The sequence below is a fragment of the Antechinus flavipes genome, chromosome 4, assembly GCF_016432865.1.
Source record: "Antechinus flavipes isolate AdamAnt ecotype Samford, QLD, Australia chromosome 4, AdamAnt_v2, whole genome shotgun sequence".
NCBI classification, from domain to species: domain Eukaryota; kingdom Metazoa; phylum Chordata; class Mammalia; order Dasyuromorphia; family Dasyuridae; genus Antechinus; species Antechinus flavipes.
In genome coordinates this window covers 450,175,204-450,199,713 of record NC_067401.1, presented here as the reverse complement: position 1 = coordinate 450,199,713, position 24,510 = coordinate 450,175,204, and the positions used below count along the sequence as shown (strand labels likewise).

General features: G+C 59.5%; 2 protein-coding genes across 7 annotated transcripts in view; one reads left to right on the top strand and one right to left on the bottom strand.

The window, feature by feature from the left end:
* The window catches only part of USP33 (ubiquitin specific peptidase 33), a 43,365-nt gene that overhangs the window by 2,104 nt on the left and 16,751 nt on the right, over positions 1-24,510 (bottom strand). The window contains exons 5-22 of one of the 2 annotated variants that reach the window (XM_051999374.1): positions 22,167-22,319; positions 21,048-21,147; positions 15,554-15,623; positions 14,323-14,436; positions 12,820-12,898; positions 11,462-11,879; positions 10,249-10,371; positions 9,554-9,669; positions 7,383-7,555; positions 7,183-7,277; positions 6,011-6,044; positions 5,497-5,542; positions 5,208-5,388; positions 3,222-3,348; positions 1,009-1,178; positions 844-925; positions 452-560; positions 52-154 (exon numbers count right to left, since the gene is read on the bottom strand). In XM_051999374.1, the coding sequence (XP_051855334.1) occupies positions 52-154; positions 452-560; positions 844-925; positions 1,009-1,178; positions 3,222-3,348; positions 5,208-5,388; positions 5,497-5,542; positions 6,011-6,044; positions 7,183-7,277; positions 7,383-7,555; positions 9,554-9,669; positions 10,249-10,371; positions 11,462-11,879; positions 12,820-12,898; positions 14,323-14,436; positions 15,554-15,623; positions 21,048-21,147; positions 22,167-22,319 (2,293 nt within the window). The remainder of the gene's footprint in view (positions 1-51; positions 155-451; positions 561-843; positions 926-1,008; positions 1,179-3,221; positions 3,349-5,207; positions 5,389-5,496; positions 5,543-6,010; positions 6,045-7,182; positions 7,278-7,382; positions 7,556-9,553; positions 9,670-10,248; positions 10,372-11,461; positions 11,880-12,819; positions 12,899-14,322; positions 14,437-15,553; positions 15,624-21,047; positions 21,148-22,166; positions 22,320-24,510) is intronic. The other variant, XM_051999375.1, reaches the window with a different exon arrangement.
* On the top strand, positions 16,416-21,038 carry LOC127563119 (uncharacterized). 5 transcript variants are annotated; one of them, XM_051999381.1, is made up of 3 exons: positions 16,416-18,638; positions 18,902-18,938; positions 19,353-21,038. In XM_051999381.1, the coding sequence occupies exons 1-3, from the start codon at positions 17,396-17,398 to the stop codon at positions 19,726-19,728; spliced, it is 1,656 nt and encodes a 551-aa protein (XP_051855341.1). In that variant the 5' UTR covers positions 16,416-17,395; the 3' UTR covers positions 19,729-21,038. The 5 variants fall into 5 exon arrangements, with proteins under 5 accessions (XP_051855341.1, XP_051855340.1, XP_051855337.1 ...); XM_051999380.1 differs by having other exon boundaries at positions 16,416-18,788; XM_051999377.1 differs by having other exon boundaries at positions 16,416-18,788; positions 18,902-19,220.

The following is a 24,510-nucleotide window of genomic DNA, read 5'->3' as shown; positions in this document are numbered from 1 at the left end:
TCGGGGCCCCGGGCCTTTGGGCAGAGCCCCTCGGGCTGGAAACGAGCTCACCTCCGTCCTTCCCCTTGACGAAGCCTTCCCACTCTCGGAACCACTGCATGCTGATGCAGAAGAAGGCGGCTGGGGACTCCTCCTCTTGGAAGGCCCGGTTCAGCTGGGGGGGAAGGGGGGGCCGACACTGCCGCTGCAGGGGCCGCCCCACCCCCACTCACAGGGCTGGGGGGGCCCCAAGCCCTGCCATCCCAGCATCCTCCATGGCCGGCAGCCCCTTCCCCTCTCCACCCCCCAGCGTCCTCCCCTCCCTCCTCTGGCCCCCAGATTGACCCTCAGCCCTTCCAGCATGGTCCCTCTGCAGACAAACCCCGGCTCCGGCCGCCCCCACGTCCCAGCCGCGGCCAAAGGCGGCCACTCCGGCCTTCCCGTGACTCCCCGGAGCCCCCCCCGACTTTACCCGGATGAACATCTCCAGCTCCATCTTTCTCCTCTTTTCCACTTTCTCCGCTTCGATCTGGCAGGTGTGGCACACGTACAGGTGGTTGACGGCCGGGCCTCCCCCGTACCTGAGCGAGGGGCGGCCCCTGAGCGTGGGAAACGGCGCCCCCCGACGCCCCACGGGGACACCGGCCCCAGCTGCCCTGTGCTCCCCCAGCCCTCCGGGGGGCGCCGGGTGACGTCAGGCGGGCAACCTCGGCCGGCCCCGTTTTAACTCTGCGTGAGGGCGCCGAGGAGAGCGCCTAAAACCCGAGGCCCGAGGAAACGAACCCAAACTGAGGCAGGGAAGAGGGGGCTGGGCCCCCCGACCGCTCCCCAGCCCCCCTTTCAGACGCAGAGGAGGGAGACTACCTGCTGTACAAATTGTCCCAGATGTTCTGAGGGAGCATCACCACCAGGTCCTCGATGTAGCCGGCTTTGCGCGGGGGGACTCCTGAGAAGAAGGGACCATCAGGGGCTGCCCTGGGAGCCCCTGGGGAGGGGAGGCCTTGGTGCCCGGGGCCCCCCGCTTCTCACCCCCGTGGACGCAGAGGAAGTCCTGGTTGGAGATGGGGCCGGGCTCGGCGAAGGTCTTGAACTTGTTCAGCCACTGCCGGGAGACGTAGAACTGCAGGAGGCTCGGCTCCATGATGTTCAACAGGTTGGAGACGCGCCGGCGCTCCTTCTGGGCCTCCTCGCTGCTCTTCCTGGCCGAGACAGACCCTTCGCTGAGGGGACGGGCCCGCCCCCCCCCCTCCCCCAGTGGCCGCCTCAGCGCCTGCCCCCCCCCGCCCCTAATGAGGGCCCCCGGGCGGGCAAGGAGACCAGGAACCCCCGGCAAGGCTGAGGCACGGATCCAAGTCCAGGCGTCGATGGGAAGCGGCTGCTTTGCAGCGGCTCCGCCCCCACTCGAGCATGTGAGGGCGTGATGGGCACAGGTGTGCCCATGGGCATTGTGCCCACGTATGAGCATGTGAGCGCGGAACTCTCGGCGCTTTGTGCACACACACACCGGCACGCTTGTACACGTGCATCTGCAGGCTCACGCACACAGCATGTGCACACACGTATTCACGCATTTTACACTTTTGCACACATATACACGGTTTACCACACTTGCTCACACACACACTCATGCACACCCAGACCACACTTGCACATAAACACATACAAGTGCATGTGAACACCAGCACATCTCTCACACTCACACAGACTGCACCCTTGCACACAAGTGTGCGTGCACAGCATACTCTCATATGCACCCATGCATTTTTGCACACACATTGTACACACTTGCAGTTTTACACGTGTGCACATGTACTCACACACCTAGTTTTGCACAGTACACCCATGCTCCTGTAAACACGTGCATTCTTACATGTGTGTGCACACATACTTATGCACACACATTTTAACACACTGGCCCACACACTACACTTGTGCACACATACTCTCATGCACAATGCATTTTTGCACCCTTGCGTGCATACACATGTACTCATGCATACACCCAGACCACACTTGCACATACACACGTACAAGTATGTATGCACAGCACATCTAGCACACTCATACACACGTATTCGGATTTTACTCTTGCACATGTGTGTATGCACACATGCACATTCACACTTGTGCAATCACATGCATACACATTTGCAAGTACATGTGCACAATGCACTTTCATGGTCACACTCGCATTTCTGCACACCACTCATGCACACATTGACACACTTGTGCACACACATGCATTTCTGCACACTACTCACGCACTTTGACACACTTATGCACAGTGTCCTTGTGCACACACATGCATTTGGGCACATGTATTCATGCACACATTGACACACTTGTGCACACACATGCATTTCTGCACACTACTCACGCACTTTGACACACTTGTGCACACACATGCATTTGGGCACATGTATTCATGCACATTTACACACTTGCAAACATGCATTGTACACACCCTCGTGGGCGCACCTGCATGTGCACACATGTACTCGCACACCCCCATGCACCCTGTAGCCTTTTGCCCCTCTCCCCATCCTGGGGGAGGTCACTTGTATCGGGCATCAGCAGCCCCCCTCTTGTCCCCGACACTGCCGGGCCCTGGACCTCTTGTGGCCGTTCCCAGATGAAGGAGAGGTGAGCCTTGTGGGACCTGAGGAGCACCCCCTCCCCCCCAGGGATGCTGAGGAAAAGGCAGGTCTTTGACGCCCAGGAAGCATTTCCGCAGCCCCGCGGAGCCTGAAGCCAGGAAGCCCCGAGTTTGAATCCTGCCTTGGACACTGAGTCCCGACGAGGCCCTTGTCTGCTGCTCGCCTCGTTGTCACCCTTGTAAAAGGGAGCCGAGCCAGCACCTTCCCCCGGGTGACCAGGAGGCCGCCAGGCACTTAGCTCGGGGCCCGGCACACAGCAGGTGTTTAATGTACGCTCGCTCCTCCTTCCTAGGCAGCGTCTCCCGCGTGGATGGGTCTCTGCTGGGGCCGGGGACTGCTACAGCCCCCGACCTGCTGCTCGCCCGCCACAGGCCCAGCCCGTGAGCGCGGCCAGCTGGGCTCGCGCCGGCCGTTTCCCTCTCCTGACCAGCCCGGGGCAGCCCTCCAGGTATGTCCGGCACAGAAGAGGCTTCCTGGGGCCCGAGCGGCCGGTGCCCGCCACAGCTGGCGCCCAAGCTTCCCCACGGAAGCCCGCGCCCTCTCCCGACCGCCCGCCGCGGCGCTCTCGAGGCGCCGCCCCCTCACCTGTAGAAAAGCACGTAGGCCTCTGCGTTCTGCACGGTCACCTCCGAGACCTCGGTCACGCTCTGGTCATCGAACTCGTACCACAGGTTATTGAGATTGTTGCGGCAGTAGGCGATGTAGTGTCCGCCTGAAAGGGGAGGGGGCCGGCGTGGGGGCGTGTCCCGGGACGCGGCTGTCACACGTCTGGGGGCAAACCTCTCGCCCAGTCGTCTCCCAGCCCCGGGAAAAGCCACTTCTGGCCCCGCGGTCCTTCCTGCGTAGCCCCCCCGGAGCAGAGGAGGATCGCCAATGCCCCCAAAGGGCAGGGGGAGATGGGGGGGCGCCCACCCATGCCCAGCCAGGACCTCCCATCTAGTGCTCGGGCTGTGAAGACGCCCCTTGCGTGCTCCAGGTGCTGATCTCGGGGGTCCCTGGGGGCTTCTAGTGGGAGGCTCTCAGCTCTCACCCAAGAGGAGCCCAAGAGGGACAGGTGCCCTGGCCCAGGCTCCGGCCCAGGAAATCAGGCGCACGGCCGGCCCCAAGCTCGGCCGAGGAGGGGAAAGCGTCTCCTCGGCCCCAAGCGAATAAAACAGCGCAGCTCGGAGGACTTCTCTGGGGGCAGCGGCGAGCACAGCCAGAAGCCCCGCCTCCGTGCGCCGGGCCACATTTCTGGGGGCGACCAGATGCACACAAACGCGCTCGAGTGCGCCCGGCATGGCTCTGTGTAAACCCGAGACGGCGGCCGGAGCACGAAAGCCCCGAGGCCGTGTCTCCTGGGAGCAGAGTCTAGCAGTTCCTCAAGACGGCACGGGCCAACCCGGACTAACACAGGGCAGCAGGGGCTAGCACAGGGCAGCAGGGGCTAGCACAGGGCAGCAGGGGCTAACACAGGGCAGCAGGGGCTAGCACAGGGCAGCAGGGGCTAACACAGGGCAGCAGGGGCTAGCACAGGGCAGCAGGGGCTAGCACAGGGCAGCAGGGGCTAACACAGGGCAGCAGGGGCTAGCACAGGGCAGCAGGGGCTAACACAGGGCAGCAGGGGCTAGCACAGGGCAGCAGGGGCTAGCACAGGGCAGCAGGGGCTAGCACAGGGCAGCAGGGGCTAGCACAGGGCCAACCCGGACTAACACAGGGCAGCAGGGGCTAGCACAGGGCCAACCCGGACTAACACAGGGCAGCAGGGGCTAGCACAGGGCAGCAGGGGCTAGCACAGGGCAGCAGGGGCTAACACAGGGCAGCAGGGGCTAGCACAGGGCAGCAGGGGCTAACACAGGGCAGCAGGGGCTAGCACAGGGCAGCAGGGGCTAGCACAGGGCAGCAGGGGCTAGCACAGGGCAGCAGGGGCTAGCACAGGGCCAACCCGGACTAACACAGGGCAGCAGGGGCTAGCACAGGGCCAACCCGGACTAACACAGGGCAGCAGGGGCTAGCACAGGGCAGCAGGGGCTAGCACAGGGCAGCAGGGGCTAACACAGGGCAGCAGGGGCTAGCACAGGGCAGCAGGGGCTAACACAGGGCAGCAGGGGCTAGCACAGGGCAGCAGGGGCTAGCACAGGGCAGCAGGGGCTAGCACAGGGCAGCAGGGGCTAGCACAGGGCCAACCCGGACTAACACAGGGCAGCAGGGGCTAGCACAGGGCAGCAGGGGCTAGCACAGGGCCAACCCGGACTAACACAGGGCAGCAGGGGCTAGCACAGGGCCAACACGGACTAACACAGGGTAGCAGGGGCTAGCACAGGGCAGCAGGGACTAACACAGGGCAGCAGGGGCTAGCACAGGGCAGCAGGGACTAGCACAGGGCAGCAGGGGCTAGCACAGGGCAGCAGGGGCTAGCACAGGGCCAACCCGGACTAACACAGGGCAGCAGGGGCTAGCACAGGGCAGCAGGGGCTAGCACAGGGCTGACACAGGCCCACACGGATGCTCTTGCGTGCCTCAGCTCACACCTCAGCCACAGAGACTCTGGGGAGCCCATCCCCCCCGTGGCCGTGACGCCACCGTACTCACTGCTTGCGGTGCCGTGGTGACAGATGACTGACAGCAGGTCGTAGGTCACAATCTGGGCCGGGCTGTCCTTGGCGAGGAAGGGCTGGAGATCCAGGCCCTCGAGAGGGAAGGACACGTGGGTGCTGATCTTGGTGGAGAACATGAGCTCATGCCTGAACCTCTTCAGGTGGATGCACAAGATCTGCAGCGAGAGCCCGGCTGTTACTGGGCGGGGAGAAGGCCCTCCCCCACCCCCAGAGGGACAGGCTGCTCACTGCCCAGGGACCTGGGTTCGAAATGCGCCACCTACCTCGGGGAACTTCTGCACCTTACAGAACTTTACTCCATTTCTCAGCCTAAAGAAAGGGGGAAATCAGCTTAGGAAAGGCCAGGAGAGGGGCGAGCCACCCGGCAGCCTGTCCGTGGCGGGCCAGAGTCGGGGTGTCCCCCGACCACACTACCCCGGCTAAGTTACAGAGAGCTACCAGTGGGGTCGGGGGGGGTTGTGGAATGAGTCAGACCTCCTGGGGCCCCGCTTTAGACACATGGCACCCCGCGCCTCCTGGCCCACTCCCTGCCTTCGGCCCCCGGACCCCCGTGCCCACAAGCTCGTGCCAAAGCCATGTCCAAAGTCCTCCCCTGGGAATGCCTCAACAGCCAGAGGCTTGGCGCACCCACCCACCTCTGGAACTGGCAACTCAGCACCCACTGGCCCATGAATCGGGGACTTGGCGCCCACCTGCTTGCCGCTAAAGCTGGGAACTCGGAGCCCACCCACCTCCCCAGGGCCAGGCACCCCTGCAGACTCGCGCTCCCCCACTTACTTTTTGCACCGTTCACAGCTGTACATGTTGTCACCTGCAGACAGAAAACGTCAGATTCACTCCCTCTGTGACCCAGGCGGCAGCAGGTCGCTCGAGCGCCTCCAAAGCCCCTCTTGACCCAGCCCATGCCGCCCCTGAGATGGGGCAGGGGAAGCCTGGGGGGACGGCCGCAAACCCAAAACCGCCCAGCTTCAGTCTGAGGGCCGGGCCTAAGGGCGGGCCAGAGACCGCTTCCGCCTAGGGGCCTGGAGGACCAGAGAAGGAGGCGCCCCTCGGGTCGGACGACCAGGACCCGTATCAACCAAATGCCACAAACCAGTGGCCATGCTGACCCGACAACCCGAAGGGACAGCAGTGATGGGGGCGGGCGCTGGGTCTGCACGCAGGGTTGGGGAGAGGGCAGGGACTCCCCCTCCTGCTTCTTGGGTCAAGGGTGATGTGGCTGTGAGCTGGTGTTCCAGGGAGCCCGGGGGGAACTTAGACCGGCCCAATGGAGAGCAAGCCTCGGCTGGGCAGCAGAACCCGTCGGATTATGCAAGTCCACGATGGATCAGCTCCGAGGTTCTGGTGGGGGGCTCCTGCTCCTTTGCGGGTCAGCCCCACAAGTGGGGATAGAGGACAGACTACCCGAAACAGGGGGGAAGGGCAGAGAAACTAAGTAGAAACCCCCAAGGGAAGGGGGGGGTCACTCGTTTAGGGCAGATTCAAGAAAATGGGGCACCAATCAGAAGGGAGGGGTCGAGGAAAGGGGCCGAGAATGAGGGATGAGAGACCCAAGTCAGAGCTAGAGTTCTGGTGCCAAGAGGGGCTGAAGAAGGCCCCCGGCTGCTTCCCTGAGGAGAGCCCACTGCACGTTCTCAGCGACAGACCCCCCAGAGCACCAGAAGCACCCCCCGTCTGCCAGGAAAGGCACAGAACGCCCTCGATCAGAGGCCGGAGCGACAGTGATGGCCGATGGCTTCTTTGATTTCATGGGACCAGCAGTAAAGCCAGATGAGCAAACAGTGAGAGCGCGGAAGCCCCGCGCCGTCCCTCCACCAACGGGCGCCCGGGAATGTCCGCGGCCCAAGAGAGGTCCGCTCTGCCCCCGGACCAAGGCTCCCCAGGCTGACTTCCCAACGCTTCGCAAGCTCCGAGGCGGTTTAAGTGAAAAGGTGAGAGAGTCGCCTTACCTTTGAGCTCGTCTCTGGCGAAAAAGGCAGCGAGACAATCTTGCAAGGTCACTACTGGACCCCAAAACCAGCTAGGGACACAGGAGACAACAAACCTGGAAAGTCATTGACAGAAAAAGAAGGGCCAGCAAGGGGGATGCTGGTTAAGCAGAAGCTTCAAGGGCCCTGACCAAGCCTGCCACTGAGGAGGGGCCACCTACCTGCGCAGGTACTCCACCAGGAGAGCGATCCAGCCCTGGGGTGCGTACGCCTCCCCGCAGGAGCCCGCCTTCACCATGGCGGTGGGGTGGCTTGCCGAGTGCAGCCGGGCCAGGTCCTCCTTGCCGGGGATGGGCAGGGACAGGTCCTGGAAGGTCTCCAGAGTCACCGACACCTGCAGAGGCAAAATGCGGCACTCAGGTACCCACTCTCCTGGGGCCTCGGGGGGCCATCAGGGAGCCCTGATGACTTCCACGTGGCAATGCTTCCTTGGGGCCAGGCCTTGGGCCCAGTGCCGGACCCCTTAGGACCCTTAGGACACATCCCTACCAAAGGCCCAGCACTCGACCGGAAGCCGAGTCCCAGAGGGTTCTGACCCTGGGCCGCAGAGCACTGAGGAGGGAGCCCCAGCTCCGAGCCAAGGGCAAGCTCACTGAAGGCCAGCAGAGGCTCTCCTGCACCGAGCAGCCCTGCACGGAAGGGATCGTGTCCTGGCCCGGTGACCGGCCGAGGCTCTGCAACCCCTCTGACGCTGACTCATGGGACAAGCCTGGCCGGGTCACTCAGCCACAGGGGGACACAAGTCTGGGGAGCGGGCAGGGGGCCCAAATTGGACCTTAGCCTGCTAAGGAGGCATCAGACCTGAGTGCAAGAGCCGCACCCTACTACCCAAACAGAGCAGCCTCTCACCAATAGGGCCAACGGTAATGCCGAAAGCCTACATTCCTGCTTTCCTTCCCCAAAGGCTGTCCCCCTCCCCGAGTCTGGGGCTCAGAAACCTTCGCCTACACATTGTCAGGGCTCATCCCAGCAACCTTGCTGCGCCATCTCCTTGCTCTGGCCCAGGAGGCCTTGGGCGGCTTTAACTGACCCAGCATGTGCTGCTAAAAATACGTCCTTTTCCCCAATATTAAACGATCCTCCAGGATCTAAAACAAGGGCAATTTTCGCTAACCCTTCCCCATCTTTCTATGACTGGCTCCGGCTTTTCTTCCTCTGCTTATCCTTACCTGGTTTTGAGACAAGGACTCAGTTTTCCAAAGAAAAATGAACAGAATGGAAGCTTCCTTGTTGCCATTAGGTTAACATCCATTTTAGCAATTTAGCTGCTGTGCCCCTGGATGCCCGTGCCCACGCACCCACACACCATAGTTGGCGGATCCTTTGAGTACAATATAACTCCAAGAACGACCCTCAACACTTTTAGTCTAAGGTGATTTCTGATTTCTAGTCTATATAAGTACGGTAACTTAGAGCCTAACTTTTTGCTTTAAGGTGTTTTGTCTCAGTCTCACAAATGTTGGACTGAGTTTTTTAATGCACTCAATGTTACTCTCTCTGGTTATAGGGGAATTCAATGTACTTCTTTTTTTGGGGTGAAGGTTTTCCTACAAAAATCAGAGACAAGAAGAGTTGAAAAACTTGGACAATTCTGTATGTGCGTCCAGTTCCTCTTCCATCTCCTGCTCATGACCAATAGTATGGCCAATAGGAAAAGGCCCAGTGCTAGTCACTTAACAGGAAATGTCCCTGGCCACAATGGGGGGAGTGGGGGACCACGCTTTGGCTCTCCCCTGATCTCGATGGGACTGTGTGAAAGGACCACCTCCTGGAGCCTCGGGTGCCTTGTCTACAAAAACAAGCATACGGCCTCGAAGTCATTTGTGACTCCTGGGTACACTCTGGTTTCCAAGCCCAGCATGTTCACTGTTTACTCTCCATGGAGAAAGCTCGTCAGCTTGTGGCCGTTTGGTCCCTTTTTCCTTTGCGCTCTTAGCAATCTGAGTTCTTCTGCCATTGACGTTACTCAGGTGCCGAACAAACCTTTCCCTTGCCAGCGTCTCAAGTTGTGCCGGTAGGACGAAGAAGTGAAGCTCTTTGGTCCTGGTAATAACGAGCCATTTCCAGCAGCAGCAAATGTCGGTTACTGTTACCATTAGGCTGCATGGTTTTTAAGGACTCGGTTCAAGAGCCCAAACAAGTTCAATCGTGAGGAAGTCCAGCACTGTCTGTCTCGGCTCAGAAAGGGAACTTCCAGTAAAACCCCAACGTCTGACTAAAATGCCCTGGCAGGGGCTCTCCATGGAGCTAAGATCCAAACTCCTGTGGGGAGAGGAAGCTGGCCCTGCGGGGATGTGTCCCCTCCTCCCCCCAGCGCGCTGCTCGCACTCACCCGGTCACAAGTCAGACACTGCACGGAGCTCACGATCGTCCCATCAAAGATGTCCGAAATGACGCTCCGGTACCGCTTTTGCTGTTTCTTCCTCTTGGGAGACGAGGCTGGCAGCGCTAGGGCACAGAGAGGAGCGGCGACTGTAACCATCAATGCCTCAGACACAGCCTCCTCCAGCCAAGAGCCTTGGGCACAAAGCAGGTGCACCCAAGATGGGGGAGATAGCAGACCCACCCCCAAAGGAGTCAAGATCCACGGGCTTCCATCTCCCCAGGGACCAACTGACCTTCCCCACTCACTAGCTGCGAGGCCTCTGGCAAGACCCTTCCCTGTTGCCTGCCTCAATTTCCCCATCTGTAAAAGGGGTGGTTCTCAGAGTTTGTAGGGTGCACTCTAGAAATATCAGCCCTATGAATGAGCAGGATAACCTTGGACACCCCCCTTCATTCAGCCTTCTGGGTGCGAGTTCCACAGCTTCTGGAATGTCCTGAGCCAGACTGATGGCTGCTAAGGTCCCTGCAGCCTCCCCACCCATCCTCACAACAGCCCCATTTTACAGATGAGAGCACTGAGGCAGGCAGAGTTTACATGACCTGAGGACGCACAGCAGAGATTTGGACCCACGGGTCTCCTGACTCCAAGCCTGGCACTCTGTGTCCTCAGTGCCCCCAGGGCCGACGTGACGTGCCATTTACCTCTTTTGTGGCCGGACGTGGTTCCTGACCACAAGGAGCTTGACTTGGGAGGGCTGGTGGACAAGCGTGGGGCTCCTTCACTCAATGACAGATGGTCATTGGAATGAATATCGGGCGTGTGTTCTGGAAATAGCAAACATCTGCGTCAGAAGCAAATCAGCAAATGTGACAAGGAGTCTGGCTTCAGAGGCTCGTCCAGGGAAGACCCAGCTTGGAAAGGGCTCCCCTTGAAAGCCTGGGCAAACCTTTGAAAGATTGTCCACAAAGAGGCAGGACTGGCCAGTGTCTCGCTGGCCCACGGGCCGGATGTGTTCTGCATCCCCCTTCATGAGAGGTAGTGGGAAGGGGGGCGGGGAATAAGGGAGGCAAGCTGGGGCCCAAAGGAGAAAGGAGGAAGGAGAGAGCAGGAGGAGGAAGAAAGGGATGGAGGGGAGAGGGAAGGAGGAAAAGGTGGAGGACAGGAGGGAGGGAAAGAACAAAAGGTGGAAAGAGGGAGCGAGAGGAGGAGGAAGGGAGAGGAAAGTGAAGGGATGGAGAAGTAGAAGGAGGAAAAGTAGAGGAGGTGGAGAAAGGGAGGGAGGAATCAGGCAGAAAAGGCTCGAAGGAGGGCTCCACCCAAGAATCACCACCCCCAGGTTGAGCACCCACTGTCAGTATGGCTGCCCAGCCCGTTCCCTTTCCATAATGGAATCACTCCAAGATCACTGGGAAGGGGAATGTGACGTGAGTTGGGTCCCTGAGGGCCTTTGTATCATGCGCTCACGCTGGGCCCAGGGAGCTCAGCACCCAAGGGGGCACCACGGCACACACACCTCCGGACGCCAGCCATTTCCTTTGGCCAAGACCGTGGGTCGACCCACTAAAGCCCAGTCCCTATTCCTCACTGCTCCCAGAGGAGTCCCTGAGGCTGAACACAGGCGGGGGCAAGGCCGGAGCTTTCTCCGGCACCTAAGGGCCTTGGTTGGCACCAGGACGGGACCCCTTGGGGGCAGGCACAGCCAAAGCTTCCTGGGGCCCCGAGGCCACCTTGGCTATCTCTTAACCACAATGTGGTCCCCCTCCCGGTTCCCATTCCCTCCCTCGCCCCTCTTGCCACATTCACACGAGGTGGTGACTCCGTGGAAGGGTTCTCCCGGCGGGCCACCTGTGCCCTGCCAGGCTCGCAGCACCCCGGTCCTGACCCTAACTGCTCCCCTGACCCCTGCAGGCTCACCTGCGAGCCGGCTGTGTATTTGGACTTTGACAGTCTCCTGGCTGTTTAGAATGTCCACCATCTCCGACAAGGTGTCCACGTCTTTCTCCATGTCTTCCTCGGGACTCTTGGGATTCACCTTGTGACCCAGAGCTTTCTCCTTCACTATCCCGGGGCTGGGATTGTTCTCATCCTCCTGAATTAACATGGCGGTCTCCATGTGGTCCTCCATCAGGCTGCGGGGGCCCGTCTCGTTGTCAGCCTTGTCGCTGCTCCCACACGATTCACACGACTGGAAGTCCATCTCCGAGGGGCTTTTCTCGTCCTCCATGGCCTCATCAGCTGGCCCGGGAGGGGCCCCATCCTCAGTCTCCATGACCTGCTCTTTGAGTTCCTCATGAAGCAGGTCCATTAAACACCGGAGGAATTCCTGGGCATCCTGGACAGAGACAGAGAGAGAGAAAGCCTGGTGGAGCACACGCAGTATCAGGCTTTTCCACTCTAAATCATTCTAATCTTCTGCCTCAGTTTCCTCATCTGTAAAATAGAAAACCACAGCAGTTGACAGTGCCCCTCCCCCAACCCTGTCTGTGGGAGGGGGCTCACCGAGAGCTTCCAGCTCTGCAGTTTCTATTATAATCTTTAAGCCAGACCCAGACTCCCAGGAAGCCCCTCTCCCTCCTCATGATGGACCAGAGGGGAAGCGGGGCTCCTTAGGGTGAATTCAGCCGCCTGCCTTGGGGTAAAGGGTACTCCCAGGCTGGCCCCAGAAAGCAGTGACTGATGTAAGATAAGAAATAGCCATAGTCTGACCCTGCTGAGGAGGCAGCTGGCACAGAGTAGGTGCTTAATAAATGCTGGCTGAGACACCCACTTCTGCAATAATAAAACCAGAACTTCACTGCAAACAGAGGAGAGCTTCTTGGGGCATCTGGGAGATTCCCCCTCCCCCCACTCCCCCAACTTGGTCCAGGTATCGCCTGGGTCTCTGTCCTGTTGTTCCAAAGGGAGGAGAGAGCGCTCCTGGAACAACAGAACAAGGGTGGGATGGAAAAACTGACAGGTGTGCGCCCGCCCAGCCACGAGGTCCCGTGACCCCTCCAAACTCCTACTGCCGCAGCTTCAACACTGACTTAGGAAAGACCTCCAGCTGCTTCCTGAGCGCCCGCCCACATGAAGCCTCGAGCCGTTTCTGCTTCGGGACCAAACCTCAGTAAACTGAACCAAATGTCTCAGTGACCTCGAAAAGCAAAGGCCGAATGCAGAGACTGACCGCTGGGAGCCTTCCCAGGAGAACCGCCAACAATAACGTTCTCAGAGGAGTCTCTGGATCAGCCCACGAATCTCGCCCCCAGATGCCATTAGGGCAGCCCACTTACCTGCTGGGAATAACCTCGAAATGTTGGGTTCACAGTTTTAATTCCTTGAAATAAATTGGTCGGGACAACAGATCCAGGCCTGGGAAGGAATAGAAAAAAAACATGACATGGGTCCCGGGGGAGGGAGGGCCTGTGTGGGCCCCATCTCAGCAACGCAAAACCGCCAGGTGAGGAAAGCGATTTGCGCCTTCTACATCCTCCAGGGAGGCACCAACTCCCGCCTGGAATCTAGACCAGGGCCCGAGTTCTCCCTAGGACAACGGAGGGAAATTTCTTCCGCCTTCAAAGTGGTGGTCAGTATTAGAGGTTGCGGGGGGATCGACAACTTTCTCTCTCCCGAAAAAGACTCCTGTGGCCCAGGGCAAGAAGGGCCAGGGTCTCACTGCCCAAGCTTCTTTTTCCTCAGACCTAAAATCACACTGACCACCAGCGAGGATCACGCCCAAGGTCACAGTGACCACCAGCGAGGGTTACCCCCAAGGTCACAGTGACCACCAGCGAGGGTCACGCCCAAGGTCACAGTGACCACCAGCGAGGGTCATGCCCAAGGTCACAGTGACCACCAGTGAGGGTTACATGCCCAAGGTCACAGTGACCACCAGCGAGGGTTACCCCCAAGGTCATAGTGATCACCAGCGAGGGTCATGCCCAAGGTCACAGTGACCACCAGCGAGGGTCAGCCCAAGGTCACAGTGACCACCAGCGAGGGTCACGCCCAAGGTCACAGTGACCACCAGCGAGGGTTACCCCCAAGGTCACAGTGACCACCAGCGAGGGTCATGCCCAAGGTCACACTGACCACCAGCGAGGGTTACCCCCAAGGTCACAGTGACCACCAGCGAGGGTCATGCCCAAGGTCACACTGACCACCAGCGAGGGTTACCCCCAAGGTCATAGTGATCACCAGCGAGGTTAACGCCCAAGGTCACACTGACCACCAGCAAGGGTTACATGCCCAAGGTCACAGTGACCACCAGCGAGAGTCAGCCCAAGGTCACAGTGACCACCAGCGAGGGTCACGCCCAAGGTCACAGTGACCACCAGCGAGGGTTACCCCCAAGGTCACAGTGACCACCAGCGAGGGTCATGCCCAAGGTCACAGTGACCACCAGCGAGGGTCACGCCCAAGGTCACAGTGACCACCAATGAGGGTCAGCCCAAGGTCATAGTGACCACCAGTGAGGGTCAGCCCAAGGTCACAGTGACCACCAGCGAGGGTCACGCCCAAGGTCACAGTGACCACCAGCAAGGGTTACATGCCCAAGGTCACAGTGACCACCAGTGAGGGTCAGCCCAAGGTCACAGTGACCACCAGCGAGGGTCAGCCCAAGGTCACAGTGACCACCAGCGAGGGTCACGCCCAAGGTCACACGGACCACAAGGGAGTCACACTGACCAGTGAGTTACCTGACTGTGGGCCACCGTCCACGTGACCTCCCAGGATTAGAGACCCAGCCTGAGAAGCGCCCCCCTCCAGCCGTGACCCAGCTGCCTGGGACGTACCTGCTCTTATGCCAGAGCTCTGTCATCAGCTTGAGATAGCTCTTGCAGATGGCCGGTTTCTTGTCCGTGCGGGCCAGTCCTCCACAATCAAGGAAGAACTGGGTCAAAGGCGGACTGATTTAAAGGAAAACAAAGGGGAGAGGGCGGAAGAACAGTGAGACCCTGGCCTCTTGGACACTGCCCGCCTCCCCGGTCGAGCAGGCGGCCCCACCACCGCTTGGCACGCCGCTGCCCCCCATCTCTCTCTGGGTTTCCAGCACTGGGAGCAAGGCTGGCCCTCACCGGGCGGAACAGCCCCGCCACAATACAAGTCAGAGGGACCCGCCAGGGGCCACGACGCCAAAGGCAGGCTTTTCAAATCGTGCCCCCCGTGATACCACAGGCAACCTGCTCACGGCTTTGTACCTGGGACCGTGGGAGCAAAGGGTCAGAGGGGATGGGGGGGGGGGCAAACAACTGTGTGCTATAGGAAGCACACAGGAAGAGGTGGGTCTGGGGGAGAAGAGACCCCCAAGGCTGCCTCATTCATCTTCATGCCACACAACAGACTACAGAAGATAAAGGGGGCTGGGGAGAGGACTCCCGCCTGTCACAGGCAGGGTGAGTGTGAGTGAGTGTGTGTGTGGGGGGGAGGGGGGGTGCTATTTGCCTGGGCCGCTGCTGCTGCTGGGGGATCCGAGGATCACAGTTGCCCTAGAGCAGCCGCAAGGGGACGATGGTGGGAGACGTGCTGGAGTGAACGGCAATCGGGGAAGGGGGTCTGACCCCTGTTCTGGCTCATGGGGGCCGGACAAGGTAGTGCTGGCCTCTCGTGGCTGGGGGGGGGGGGGGCGGGCCACAGAGTCTCTACAGGGCTAGGTTATTCCTCCCCACCCCCATTGCCGATCCAAGCAGAATGGTCTGGCACCCTGCTGGGCAGAAGGCAGCCCAGGTGCGAGGGAGACGCCTTCCTAGCAGACGCTGCGAGGGGCTGCTGCTCCCAACCGCCCAGAAGCCCGAGCTCGGGTCTCTGCCAGACCCCTCGTGGCCCTGACCTTGTTCGCTATCTCTAAGACCCACCCCGAGTTCTATGACAGCACCCCTCATCCTGACCCAGGGCCTCCTCCTCTCTAAGCAGGCCACTTGTCTCAGGCCCCAGACCTGATTCCTTGAGCCACAGGGGCTCCTTTCCTTCTGGGGTGCAGGAAGGGACTGAGGGGCAGCCCCACGCTCGGGCCACAGAGTCACTCACCAATTAGAAAGAGCCTGCAGAGCCGCATTCATGTAACAAGTGTTGCCGATGTTTTTCAAGCCCGTGAGACCTGTCGAGAAAAAGGAAGCATCCCAAATCCCCAAAATGAGACGAGGATGTCCTGCGGGACCGGCCTGGACATGGACGGCCCACAAGTCATGTTGGCTCCGGGGTATCCGAGCAGGAAGAGGCGGCCCCTTGGAGCCTCCTGCTTCTGCCAACCTCCGCCCCCCCCCATCTCCCAAGTCTTCCCTTGAGTCTTCTATGCCCCCCTCCTCCTCCCCTTACTGTCTATACCTATACCATCTGTCTCTACTCCCTCTCCCCAAGTCACCAAAGCCAGCATCCTCCTGTCTTGTGCCCTTTGCCTTCTCCCAAGCTGAATGGACACCCCTCCCTAGGCCTGAGACACACAATCTTCTCAATCTCTGCTGCCTCAGGCTCCTGCCCTATGAGATGGGAAGAATGTCACCCCAAGCCCTTTGAGACAATATTTGGGAGGCCACACTCCACAAGCACACCCGCCTCCTCCTCCAGTGGCCTCCTTCTTCCCCTCAGAACCTGCGGATGCTTCAGGACTCTGCTCTGGGGGCCCCTACCTCAGCCTCCCGATCCTTCTTTCCAGCCACAAGCTGTTCGAGCTCCGGCCCAAACAGATTAGGCCAAAATTGGCCAACAGAACAAAACGACGAAGAATACAGCACGGAGCTGACACTGGGCATCCCAGCTCCATCTCCAGCCCTGGGTCTGACTCGGCGTCTACAGAACTTTCTCAAAGCTGCCCTCCTCCCTGGGCCTCGGCATACTCCCCCACACCGATTCCCCCCCCCTCCCCCCCACCTGGCTTCCGTCCGAGGAGATGAGGAACGGGAGAATGCGGCCAGCGAAGAGAGCCACAAAGGTCTCTCCCTCTCCTCCACTGGCCAGGGAAGCTGGAGCGGCGCCCCGAACCACCCTCTGGCAGCACGGGCTGAGGGGACACAATGAGGAGCTGCACCCAAGCCGGCCTTGAGAAGAAGGCAGAGGGAGACGAGCCCCTGGGGCGGCCGGAGGTGAAGAACAGAACCAGCTGAGGAAGGACACGGGACGCCACGCTCACCGGGGTCTGCACTGAGCAGGCACCTTCCGGGAACAGAGAGGGGCCACTTGGCGGCTCCCTGATGCCGCATCTGAGAGGGAGCCGGGCCAGCGAGGCCACGAGGGCCCCAGGGCCTTTGGGCTCAGATAGACAGAAATCTATCCCAAAAATTCTGTAGCCACTGGAGAGAGAGCTCACAGGGAAGACGCAGAAAGAACACCCCCAAAGGCCCGGGCTCGGGGGGGACGTCGGCCAGGAGGGGGAGGGTCCCCAAGGCCCACAGAGGCCAGAGCCAGACCAGAGGGCAGCATGTTGGCACCACACGCCAGAGGATCAGTCTCAGGGTACTGTGTCCACTGGGCTTCACTTTCCCGCTAAGGAAAATGACCCTTGGACTCCTAGAAAGGAAAGACTATAAATGAAAAGACCCAAAGCTCTACCTTTTGCATAGACAGGGAAACTGAGGAAGGATCATGTAGCTAGTAAGGGTCCCTCAGACTCATTGGTCTGATGCACTCTCTGGGCACCCAGGAGTCGCAGGGAACATGAGGAAAGGAAGGGCACAGTCAATGGCTGCTACTCAGCAGGAGCAAGAGTCCTCACAGCCAAAGACAAGCGCTCTCTCCCCGAAACTCCTTAGATGAAGCTGCTCAAGCAGACCCTCGGCACGCTCCAGACGCAGACAGCTGAGCGAGCGCTTTGTGCCCTCGAGGCCAAGGCCCAGAGCTCCGGCGGAAGGCGGGGCGCTCAGCACAAGGAAGCCAATGAACACGCAGCCACCCAGGCAAGACAACGAGCGACCTGAGCGGCGCCCGAGCGGGCCAACGCAGCGCCCTGCAGCCCCACTCCTCCACAAATGGCTCCGCCCGGCAAGACCTCACCAGGGTCAAGCCCCCAGTGGCCGGCTGTGCCAAGTCCGGCCGCACCGTCAGGGCACAGAGGCCAGAGAATGCCCAACATGTCGGCGGGGAGCCTTCTGGGCCAGAGCCTGGGCTGACAGCCCTCAGGAGGCCGCTGGGGCTGCTCCCCGCTACATTGTCGCTGCATCGTGGCTGTGTCCTGGCTACATTGTTGCAGAGGAGATGCCTCGGTCACATGGAGACACAGGCAACAGACACAAAGTAACCCAAGGCAGCCCACAGCCCCTCCCTTCTCTCTACCCTGAGGGAGAAAGCCTTGGGACTCGCTCAGTGCCGGAAATGAGGTCACAGACAGGTCCCGGCTCTTCCCTGCCTCCCATTCCCGCCTGTCAGGGTGCAGGAAATGCCCGGAGCACCGCCCCTTCTCCTGCCCACCCACAGCTGCCCTCAGCGCCGCAAGCACCCTCTTGCTTTGTCTTTTATTTCTGGGGCCCGGCCTCTTGCCCCCCAGCTCTGTTATTTCTGGGACGCGGCCCCCGTCTCCGTTATTTCTGTGGCGCGGCCTCTTGCCCCCCGTCTCCGTTATTTCTGGGGCGCGGCCTCTTGTCCCCCGTCTCCGTTATTTCTGGGACGTGGCCCCCGTCTCCGTTATTTCTGGGGCGCAGCCTCTTGCCCCCCCGTCTCCGTTATTTCTGGGGCGCGGCCTCTTGTCCCCCGTCTCTGTTATTTCTGGGACACGGCCCCCATCTCCGTTATTTCTGGGGCGCAGCCTCTTGCCCCCCGTCTCCGTTATTTCTGGGGCGCGGCCTCTTGCCCCCCGTCTCCGTTATTTCTGGGACGCGGCCCCCATCTCCGTTATTTCTGGGGCGCAGCCTCTTGCCCCCCGTCTCCGTTATTTCTGGGACGCGGCCCCCATCTCCGTTATTTCTGGGGCGCAGCCTCTTGCCCCCCGTCTCCGTTATTTCTGGGGCGCGGCCTCTTGCCCCCCGTCTCCGTTATTTCTGGGACGCGGCCCCCATCTCCGTTATTTCTGGGGCGCAGCCTCTTGCCCCCTGTCTCCGTTATTTCTGGGGCGCGGCCTCTTGCCCCCCCGTCTCCGTTATTTCTGGGGTGCAGCCTCTTGCCCCCCGTCTCCGTTATTTCTGGGGTGCAGCCTCTTGCCCCCCGTCTCCGTTATTTCTGAGGCGCGGCCTCTTGCCCCCCGTCTCCGTTATTTCTGAGGCGCGGCCTCTTGTCCCCCGTCTCCGTTATTTCTGGGGCGCAGCCTCTTGCCCCCCCCGTCTCCGTTATTTCTGGGGTGCAGCCTCTTGCCCCCCGTCTCCGTTATTTCTGAGGCGCGGCCTCTTGTCCCCCGTCTCCGTTATTTCTGGGGCGCGGCCTCTTGCCCCCCCCGTCTCCGTTATTTCTGAGGTGCAGCCTCTTGCCCCCTGTCTCCGTTATTTCTGAGGTGCGGCCTCTTGTCCCCCGTCTCCGTTATTTCTGGGATGCGGCCCCCATCTCCGTTATTTCTGGGGCGCGGCCTCTTGTCCCCCGTCTCCGTTATTTCTGGGGCGCAGCCCCCATCTCCGTTATTTCTGAGGCGCGGCCTCTTGTCCCCCGTCTCCGTTATTTCTGGGGCGCGGCCTCTTGTCCCCCGTCTCCGTTATTTCTGGGGCGCGGCCTCTTGCCCCCCCCGTCTCCGTTATTTCTGGGGTGCAGCCTCTTGCCCCCTGTCTCCGTTATTTCTGAGGTGCGGCCTCTTGTCCCCCGTCTCCGTTATTTCTGGGATGCGGCCCCCATCTCCGTTATTTCTGGGGCGCGGCCTCTTGTCCCCCGTCTCCGTTATTTCTGGGACGCAGCCCCCATCTCCGTTATTTCTGAGGCGCGGCCTCTTGTCCCCCGTCTCCGTTATTTCTGGGGCGCGGCCTCTTGCCCCCCGTCTCCGTTATTTCTGGGACGCGGCAGTCTCCCATCCACACAGACACCGCCACAGATCCAGCTGCCAGCCCCTTCTTTTCTCTTCCTTTCATCTCCACCAGCGCCTGGAAGGCAGCTGCTTTCATGGGGCCTTGCTCCCTTCCCCCTCACCACCACCATGGGTATGTGACCATCTCTTCTCTCTCTTCAAATTCTCAGAGAACACCCCCATCCTTAACACCTCAGCATTTCTCGTCCCCTCCGGAGACAACAAGGCTCGTGCAGGACATTTGTCCCCTCCATTGGACAGCCAGCATCTGACCACCTTGGAACTCTTCTAATTGCTCAGACGAGCCTAAACACTCAAACCCTTCAGGGTTTCCTTCGCCTCTCGTGTCCTCGTTGGCAATGTCTGAAAGGTCCTTCCTTCCATTAAGGATCCATGTCCCCGCTGGCCCCGACTTCTGCGCCTTTGTACGCCCACTACTTTGGAGACCATTCCGAGATCTCCTCTCTCAGATCGCCGAAGCTGCTGAGTCTGGCGTGATCCTGACTGCAGCTCCCCAGTGCTCCAGCTGATTTCTGGACACTTTCTTTCCTAGGTCCCAGAACTTCCATTCTGGGGCTCCCCTTAGATGATCAGTGAGTTCCCTTGATCTTTACAAAAGAGGGAAAACCCTCTGCCCCTAAATGCTCTGAAGAGTTCACTTATTTTGAAGAAGGTCACGCTCAGGTTTTTTACCTCAGCATGGATTTCAGGGACTCCGATCATTCTCAGATTATCTCCTTTTTGGACCGTTGTCAGTTGTGTGGGGGCGTTTTTAAATCGGCTTAGATTTTCCTCTATTTTGCCCATCTTTTGGTTTTGCTCTAACATTTCTTGCTGCTTCGTGGGGTGATTTCTATGGGGTACAGTCTAGCATTAGTTCTGAAGGCTCTTCTTTGGGGAAGGTTTGTCTTTCTCTTCTGATCCTTTTCTCAAGAGTTTTTATTTCACTTTCATTCCTCTAGGGATTCATGGACTCTTCATGGAAAACCTACTGTTTCTTCTCCATTTCTGTTGGCAAATGTTATGGAGTCAATTGAGCCTTTCAAGAGTGACATCATATAGAGACCACTGGGCATCTTCTTTGGTCCCAAATGGGGCTCTGTCTCCCTGGCTCCCGTGGAGGGAGAGGATCAGCTCTCCCCAGAGTCTGCAGACAGTGTCGGGCTCCCGAGCTCCAAAGCCTGATGGGGCAGGATCGGAGATCTTCTAGGCCCTGCAGGTTCCTGAAGCTTCCCCACTCCCCACCCCAGGGCTCTTGGGAGCAGCTCAGCTCCGTCAGCTTAGAGGGGCAAAGCTATCTTGCCGCCTGGGGACTTTGCAGTAGTTCTTTCTGCAGTTCTGAGAAGAAATCACTGAGGTTTTTTGCCCCCGCGGGCCGCACAGACAGCTACTGCAGCCCGCCAATGCAAGGGCTCCAAGTCCTAGGAAACAAGGGCCTAGAAAACCCCATGCTGACACCGCCCAGGCACTAGTATATTTTTATTTATTCTGTTAACTCATTTCCATCAGGTTCCATGTCTGCCTCCCTTTTCCCCAGCCATGATACGACCATGACCACAGGGCACTCCCTGAGAGACTGGAGAGAGACGGTGACAGAGCCCTCTGAATTACCTCTTGCCTTCAGCTCGTCCTCTTCATCCACATCTCTGTCCAGATCATCGAAGACCGCGGCCAGAGGAGTCTTGAGGGTTGGATGCGGCACCTTGAAGTCCTTGCTCCAAGAAAAGATGCTGGTTACATTTTACCCAAGCTCAGCAGCCTTGGCCCTCCCGCCAGCGCCTCAAATGCCACCCAGGCCCGGGGAGCCCCCCGATCTCACCCTGATGGGGACGGGGCCAAAGGGGATGGAGCAGCTGTATGACTGCTGCCCAACATTCCCAAGGGGCTGCCAGGCTCGGCTCCAAACAGGAGCACTGGGGGACAGAAGTGTCACACCAACAAACACCCAGCCCTGAGGTGCAAATCAGGTTGCAGCAGGAAAGAGACTGAGACAAAAACCTTAGTTCTAAGAAGAATAAGGGAAGGAGCCTCAAAAAGCTGTTCAGAAAAGGCAGCAGGGGCTCCAGGATACCTCAGAGGGACCCCAACTGACAGAGCCTCTGCCAAGGTGGCTGGGCCTTGGTAGGGGGCCAACCTTGCTAAGAAAAGACGAAATGCCTCCTAAAATAGTGTCTAAAAAGTGGGTGGTGGGTGCCCTCCATCACTGGACAGAAGCACTGCCCATACACTGGGCACAGTGCCCTCCAGGAGGGGGCACAAAAAGCAGCTGACACTTTGGACAGGTGCTGGTCACTGGGCTGCTCTGGGACTGTTTCCTCACAGGTAAAATGGAGGTATTCTCAATAGGACTGCCTCAGTGAGGAAAGCCAAAGGCTCGTTCAGCCCGGCGCGGACTCCTCCCGAGGCCAGGGGCCATCAACAACAACAACAGGGGAGACAGAGGCACTTCAGACAGGAGCCTGTCGCCACATCTGACCAGAAGCCCCAAAACTCTGAGACTGGCCCCCTTTGCCATCTGCCATAAGGGAGCAGAAAGACCGAGCTCATCAACCAAAGGACTAGAAGAGCCCGCGTCATTTGGGCAGCTCTTACTGTGTGCGGCCCCCGGCACCAGATACAAGTAGGATCGAGTCTCCCTCAAATGCCCAGAAAACCATCTCCTGCCTTTCTGAGGGCAGGCACCCGACAGGATGCAGGAGAAGCTGAAAGCGGCTGCTGTTCGAGGCCCACCTGGACGCTTTCCGGGCCTGCGCACGGCGGTCTCGTGGTCTGCGGCAGGGAAGCGGGCGCCCCGAACTTCCTCTCCAGGAAGACTTCTTTGGTGCAGGCGTAACACCAGACCCGGAGAGTGGTGAGGTTCACGGTGAGATAGTGCTTTGTCTCCTGCACAATTTGGGGGCAGAAACATGCCAAAAAGAGATGCTCGTTACATACCGGGAGCGCAAAGGTGGGCCTTAGGAGCCACGGGACCCAACAGCTGCTCAGGGAACCTCTGGGGAGGCCTCCTGGGGGGCACTCCCAGCTGGAGCGAGTCCAGAGGCAGAGAGCTCCAGGCAGGGACGAGGAGGACGTGGACAGCGGCCCTTCTACACCCAACAGGCAAGGCAGCCGGCCGGCTCAGTGGATGGAGCACCGGGTCTGGAGTCGGGGAGGCCCAAGTTCAAAGCCAAGCTCAGACTCTGATTAGCTGAGTAACCTCCCCACTGTAAAAAATAGCCTGTAATGAGCATCAAAAGAGATATTGCAAAACAGGCTTTGCCCAGTGCCTGGCACAGAGCAGGTACCATACGAATGGGCCTTTGTGCCCCTTCCCCAGAACATGCCACCCCCGTGAGCTCCCACCCCCCAGAGCCTCCCAAATGCCTCTCTGATTATCCTGAGCAAGAGTGGGCCTGTAGAGGGCAGTGCTTCCCATGCTGAGAAAAGATGCAGGATCCTCATGCCCGCTTTACGGAGGACCTTGGGCAAGCATCCCAGCATGCCCTGTGGGACGGGGGTCTTTTGTGGCGCCACACTGAGGGACTGGGCCGCCAGAATCAAACCAGAATCTCTCTGTGGGCGCCGAGAGCTCTTCTCAGTCTGCCCCCCCCCCCCCCGGGCACACACATGCAACCCATCTGCCGTTCCTTGTGGCCATCTTGGCACAGCCTGCCCCTAAATTCACACCCATGCATGCACACACCCCCCCATGTGCACACGCACCAGTGTGCACACCCACACTAGCGTGAACACACACATATAAGCATGCACAAACACACATGCGACCCACCCACCCATGTATACATGCACACACCCCCTTGCACAGTGCACCCGTGTGCACACAAGCACGCACACCCGCACCAGCGTGCACATCCACATGCATCCACACCCACGTGCACATGCACCCGTGTGCACACACCCGCCAGCAAGCACATACACACCAGAGTGAGCACACCCACCCACTCATGTATACATGCACACACCCCCTTGCACAGTGCACCCGTGTGCACACAAGCACGCACACCCGCACCAGCGTGCACATCCACATGCATCCACACCCATGTGCACACGCACCCGTGTGCACACACCCACTAGCAAGCACATACACACCAGAGTGAGCACACCCACCCACTCATGTGCACATGTACACACATCCCAGTGTGTGTACACACCCTCCCCCCCAGCTCTCTCTGCAGGACCAGAAACTCACCCCACCCACTCCCAGCCTCTGTAAGCTGCTTTGGGGCCCCCTGCATAAAGCCCGTGCTGGCCCCCCAGAGCCAGGGCCTCCTGGCTGCAGGCTTGGACCATCCTGTCTGCACTGAGCTCAGTGCGAGGTGGGGAGCCCCAGCCTAAGCAGGGCCCGGGCTGCAAAGAGCAGGCTAACCCTCCCGGGCCAATCCGTGCTGGGGGAAAGAGGAGGGAGGAATTGGGGACAACCCTAACCCATCATCCCCAAGATGCCTGATCCAGGGAATGAAGGCAAAGGGGAAGGAACCAGGTGGCTTGGGCGGGGTGAGGGGGAGAGGGAGGGAGTGGGACTTTCCGGGTTCTATCCCTTCCCTATTGCCCAAGTCTAGGGGGCCGGGGCTATGCTGAGGCCTGTCCTGGTTGTGCTCTTAGGTCTCATACTAGGAGCTTCTGGTTAAGTCATCCAAACTCCCCTTAAAACAAACAACAAAAAGAGCCCCAAATTCCACTCTCAGCATGGACCGTGATGCAGATTAACCAAAGTCTGCAGGAAAACGGAGCTCTTTATGGGAGGTTTAGGAAAACGTCCTTGCCATCAACAGCTTCTGCTGCAAACGTGGAGCCCAAACACCCCCATGGGAAATCCAAATCCGGGAGCTCTTTGGCTCCCACTGGCCCCCCCAACAAAGCCCTTCTCTGGAGCCTCATGGGAAGTGCCCGATCACTTAAGCTCTTTGAGGGGTGAGAAAGCACTTCCTAAAGGTCTTCTGCAATGTCCTGGGCCTGGGTCTGTGACCCCAAACAATCCCTGAAAAAGCAGCCAGCAATCAGTTCTGGCCCTGCTGGCCACAAGCCTGAAGGGAGATCGGAGGCACCGGGCACAGAACTTGCCCCACATGAAAGC

Bases quoted from the DNA above. Each gene is read 5' to 3' on its own strand.
- LOC127563119 (XM_051999376.1), top strand. From the start codon at position 17,396: ATGAACACGCAGCCACCCAGGCAAGACAACGAGCGACCTGAGCGGCGC. The intron at 18,789-18,901 runs GTGCAGCCTCTT...GTTATTTCTGAG, and splicing joins CCGTCTCCGTTATTTCTGGG to GTGCAGCCTCTTGCCCCCTG.